Source organism: Electrophorus electricus, chromosome 7 (genome assembly GCF_041902795.1).
Source record: "Electrophorus electricus isolate QZ-2024a chromosome 7, ASM4190279v1, whole genome shotgun sequence".
NCBI lineage: Eukaryota > Metazoa > Chordata > Actinopteri > Gymnotiformes > Gymnotidae > Electrophorus > Electrophorus electricus.
This window is the reverse complement of record NC_137503.1, coordinates 10,895,711-10,901,431: the sequence shown is the minus strand read 5'-3', so window position 1 is coordinate 10,901,431 and position 5,721 is coordinate 10,895,711. Positions and strand designations below refer to the sequence as shown.

Sequence of the window (5,721 nt, the reverse complement as noted above, 5' to 3'; positions counted from 1 at the left end):
AAGGTGCAGTGAGTTTGACATTCAGTGAAGAAACATTACAAAGCAATATAGGCAATCATGCTCCAAATCACAATGATTACATTCATGATATGCAGCAGACACAGCCAACATACCTTGATATCTTTCTCGTCTGGCCAACATGAGGAATGCCACACTTCAGGACCATGGAGAGTTCCATATCTGTATTCACAAACATCCCTAAGCCAGTTCGAATTTATCCAATTTACTATTATTCACATGCTTAACAGGTTTACATTTTCTTTAATGGTTTTGAGAGGAGAATTGGAAAATGTGTTGTATTTAGTTGATTTGTGTCATTATGTGTACATTTGGTTTAGTTAGTCTTCTTTCTCATTTTGTTAAAATTTGTATGTGTAAAAAGTGTTAATGTCTTCATAGTGTATTTGTGTGTTCTTTAGTAACATCCCCCCATTTCTCCCATTACTCCAGCTCTTTTACTACTTGTTTGCTGAATGAGTCCCTCTAAAGCCATTGTACCCATCAGTACACTGATGTCAGTAGTGAGATGCTGCCACTGAGCTGGAAGAAGCTAGATCAACAAACTCAAATGGAGGCGGCGAAGATGTAACCCAGAGGAAGGGCATACTGAGTGTTACGCCTACCCCGTGCCAGATGGGTCACAGGACTGGCTTAGGAAGATGGTGAGGAAGGCCGCAGAGTCTGGCTGGTGCCCAACGAGAGAGGAGTGATGGCTGAGATGGCACACGATGAGGTGACACGTCCAGCTTGCTGTACCGGCCAGCCTCCAAGTGCCCTCTGCCAAGACAGGACAGAACTAATTGTGTAAAGACACAGTGCTATGTGGCTGAGGAGTTCAAGGATGACATGACATGCTAAGCAGCCCCCATGTGAATGGTGCTGAAGCAACTGTTGTGCTAATGGTGTAGGCAACACTCATCAAAAATGAAGGTATTACAGCGTTGCCACAGAAAACCGCCCTCAGCAGAGATGTGAGTGTTTTTACGGCATGAGCAGCACACGAATGCCTGCTTCAAGGACTTTATGAGGGGTGTTTGGTTTGCTGGGATGGCCAACCCTTGAGACGGGGAGGGGGCTGTGTTGCATCTACCACTAGACATAGGGACACTGGACCTGGGACGGTCAGTAGTGACAGTAGTGAGCATGGCAAGGACTCCCAGAAAGCCCTGCGCCTTTCTGCAGTTACTTAACTGTTCAGTGTATTGTTCTGAACTGTTAGTTTGTGTCAATATGTGCGCCTTTTCTTTCCGTTCCCTTTTTGTTAAAATGATCACGTGTAGAATGTATTAACGACTCCGTGATGTGTTCTTTAGTTATCTAATCACTATTTTGCGTATATGTCAAGTTATTTTCCTGCTTGCTTGTTTTCCCTTTTAAAGGCTTAGTTTACAATAAAAGAGCTGTTATTTTAAGCAGCAGATGGATTTTCTGGTTCTTCTTCCTTACAAACGCTAAATTATCTAACTGAGACGTTGACTGTCGTTAATTTCTGCAAGCAAAGAGCTAATTAAGTTGTATTTATTTTGTGTTTATGGGTTTGGAGCGAAAATTGAACGCGTCGCAGATGGCAAACAAAGTGAGACTGAGCGCACTTCGGATCAATGTTTATATCAAGTTAAGTTCCGATTGGGCGAAAGATGAAAGTGTGTCAGGCATATGCGCACCGTGGGCGGGCATAGACGTGTGTTTATAAAGCCCCGCGTGAGCGCTGTGGGGCGGCGACATTGTGTTGAAAGACTGTCGATAGGGAGCTGAGGAGTGAAGAAAAACGTGAAGCCTTTAAATCCTTCAGAAGAAGTTGGGAGAGGTGCACCTCTCTCTGTCCCTCCATCGCTTTGCCTGTATGGATGATCATTTCAACCTCATTGACTCACCTTCGGCGCGGCACCGAGGAAATAACGCCGACAACCATGGATACGCTGAAACGGAAAAAGGTAGTATGACAGTGGTAGCTGACATGCTGGAGGAGACGGCTGCGCTCCCCAGCCACCTGTCGTTGGATCGATATGAGCCAAATCACGAGTGTTGCGAAAGAGTGGTCATCAATATCTCAGGCTTACGCTTTGAGACACAACTCAAAACTTTCAATCAGTTTCCCGACACCTTGCTTGGAGATCCGAAAAAAAGGATGCGTTACTTTGACCCCCTCAGGAACGAGTATTTCTTTGACAGGAATCGACCAAGCTTCGATGCCATTCTTTACTACTACCAATCAGGCGGGCGCATTCGGAGACCTGTCAATGTTCCCATTGACATTTTCTCCGAGGAAATTAGATTTTATCAACTTGGCGAAGAAGCGATGGACAAATTTCGTGAGGATGAGGGTTTTATCAAAGAAGAGGAGCGCCCTTTGCCAAATCATGAATTTCAGAGGCAGGTTTGGCTTTTGTTTGAGTACCCGGAGAGCTCGGGTCCAGCGAGGGGCATCGCCATTGTGTCTGTTCTAGTCATTCTGATCTCTATCGTGATTTTCTGCCTAGAGACTTTACCTGAATTTAGGGACGATAAAGACCCAGTCACCGTGGCGCCGATTGTAAACGGAACTGGCCCGTATTGGTCGAGCTCTTTCACCGACCCTTTCTTTGTGATTGAGACGCTTTGTATTATCTGGTTCTCATTTGAGTTGCTCGTACGCTTCTTTGCTTGCCCAAGCAAAGCCACTTTCTCCAAAAACATTATGAACATAATCGACATTGTGGCCATTATCCCTTACTTTATTACCCTGGGCACAGAGTTGGCCGAGAGACAAGGTAACGGACAGCAAGCCATGTCTCTCGCCATCCTTCGTGTAATCCGACTGGTGAGAGTCTTTCGCATCTTCAAGCTCTCGCGCCATTCCAAGGGCCTACAGATTCTTGGGCAGACATTAAAAGCCAGCATGAGGGAGCTGGGACTTCTCATTTTCTTCCTTTTCATTGGAGTCATTTTATTTTCTAGTGCCGTATACTTCGCAGAAGCGGACGACCCTGCCTCGAGTTTCAGTAGCATCCCAGATGCGTTCTGGTGGGCTGTGGTCACCATGACTACAGTTGGCTATGGAGACATGCATCCAGTAACCATTGGAGGGAAAATTGTTGGTTCACTATGCGCGATTGCTGGTGTTTTGACTATCGCGCTGCCTGTCCCCGTCATTGTTTCAAATTTCAACTACTTTTACCACCGGGAAACTGACGGGGAAGAACACGCGCAATACCTCCACGTTGGTAGCTGCGAGCACTTAAACTCCACGGAAGAACTGAAACGGACGCGTAGCACGTCATCACTCAGTAAATCGGAATATATGGTGATAGAGGAAGGGATAAATAGTGGATTTAAGCAACCGAACTACACAAATCAGAATAATCAAAACTGCGTGAATATCAAAAAGATTTTCACTGACGTGTAAATCAAATAGCTCACACTTCAGCGACAAAATCAGCGACAGTTGCTATCACACCAAACCAAGGCTATATTCCAGGAGACGATGCTTTTTTGCAGACCCTGCAAGTGGCGTGGAACGTACAAAATAAATCATTGCGCTTTTGCGTATGAGAACGTGCCAAACTAAACCTGTTGGTCTGCATTTGTTCAGTATTTCGCTTTCTCTTCAGAGGTTTAAAGCGGACAAAGGTCAGATCGGGTACTTTAAATAAATACAAATTATAGGCCTATATATAATGTGTGTGATCGTAAGTCTGCGTTTGTTCTTGTTCTCAGTGTTACCTATAATCGTCATAATTCGTTAGTATTCGCAATATCCTACATTTTGTGGCGAAGTTTGACGATCGAATAAAGGTCTTTTAATGTTATTAAACGAAATATTTTCGGAGGTTCTGTGTTAGAATGTCACATGTATTTTGTTTAGTATATCTAAGTGAAGATTCAATATTTTAACAAAACTGAAAATATATAGAAAGAAAATCAAACTACATATAGCTGACTGTATGTCTTTATTAAACAAACTGCCTTTGCCTATACCAAAAATTTAATTCTGCTATATTGAATGAAAGAATACATTGTTTTCGCTCAAAATAATGCTTTATTTTGTGATATAAAATCAGTGTTGGGAAAAAATTAATCTAAATTTGTGAAGTGCTGTAAACAAGCTACGCTATACCCCAAAACTGTAAGTACACCGTTTCCTTGTATATCTCCCAAACTGTTACCCTTCTTAGAGAGACAGAGAGAGAGAGAGAGAGAGAGAGAGAGAGAGAGAGAGAGAGAGAGGCGGCTTTAAAAAAAAAAGAAGGAAAAGGAAAAAATAAAGACACGTTTGGATTCATCTTGTACCTGGCATGGAGAAAAGAATCAAACTCACCAAATGAGGATACGCCTCCCAGTCGAAGTCCCTGAGTCCGCCTTGTGAGGCAGTCTCCATAGCGACTACAGTTTCCTGGGTAACCCCAGTTAATGTTACCGTGGCACCATTCGCTGTTGCTACAGCAACACTCCAGATGGTTCACAACGCTTGACTGGCAATACAGAGCTAGATACAGACCTAACTTTGATGAGGGAAAAGGGAAAACTTCATTTGATAAATTGTTTTCTTTTAATATTGTAGTTATTCATCCAGTTCAGCAAAAGTTTTTATATTAACAAACATAAAACATACAAAGAGTGAAACATAGGTTTTATGATACTGTTCTTTATCTGGCTTAAATTGTGTTTGCTAACACTATCTCTGTGTTTGTGTTGACTGCTATGTAAGATAAGGAAATCTTTAACATACTTAATTTCATAAGCCCCAGTTTATTCTGTTTGTGATCTTGGCCGTTATTTACCAAAATTTAAAAACAAAATTTACAATTATTACTTAATGCATTATTGGGCCCTGGATGACTGGGCATTCTGATTACTTTGGCTCACTTGCAACCCTTCTCATCGACTTGTGTCATCGTGCACTTCATGGGTTGCCACACTGCCTGGAAGTGTCTGAACTGTCAGTCAGAGCACCGTGAACCATCCTTGTGAGGGTGCGTATTTGAGTGTGTGTGCTTCTTCGAGTTCTGCAATCCTCAATTACAAAGAAAACAAAGATTTGAATATTCAATATATTTTCAAGTGATTAAAGCAGATCAGCAGTTTCATTCATGACTTGGTAGTAATATTTAGCATGTTAGCATGTAATCTGTTTATTGGCAAAATGGCTGATTAAAAACTATAAGCCTGGAAAATACATTATAATCACCTAATTGTTCCAATTATTTTCTTAGATTTTTAACAATTTTTTTTTTTTTGTTTGACCTGCATGAAGAAAATTGTTCAGTGCAGCTCAGGCTTATGCAAGAGAAACATTCCTGTTCTGGTAACTGTTCTGGAATACTTAAAAATGTTGGATTGAATTGCCCATTCAACCAATATGATTCTAAACATATTTTATGACCAATTTGGCTGGAAAAAAATAATATGAAATAATAATATAAATAATATGAAAATGGCTTTTTTTTAACAAATTTGAAGTTTTATTAAAAGCATGCTTTTTGTTATGCATGCATTATTTTATTGTAATTCCATTCTATAAGAAAAGTATTCTATTCTATTGGCTAATTTTCTCCTGCTGACTTCAAACCAGTTTTGCTGTCTTTCTGATAACGTTCAAAACTCCCGCTGGGTAGGAGAAACTGGTCATGCATGAGCAGGAAATTATTTGCATGCATTTGGCTCCTACAATCACGTTATCCATCCAATATCTCGTGACATTTCCTGGCAGAGAGCTGAGACATCGGAGGTGCGAAGTGAGCT

The 5,721-nt window shown here is 41.5% G+C and overlaps 1 protein-coding gene across 1 annotated transcript; it reads left to right on the top strand.

The window, feature by feature from the left end:
• Nucleotides 1-1,730: 1,730 nt before the first annotated feature.
• Nucleotides 1,731-5,157, top strand: kcna3a (potassium voltage-gated channel, shaker-related subfamily, member 3a). The gene has a single exon (XM_027029320.3). The coding sequence runs from the start codon at nucleotides 1,844-1,846 to the stop codon at nucleotides 3,383-3,385; it is 1,542 nt and encodes a 513-aa protein (XP_026885121.2). The 5' UTR covers nucleotides 1,731-1,843; the 3' UTR covers nucleotides 3,386-5,157.
• The last annotated feature ends 564 nt before the right edge of the window (nucleotides 5,158-5,721 follow it).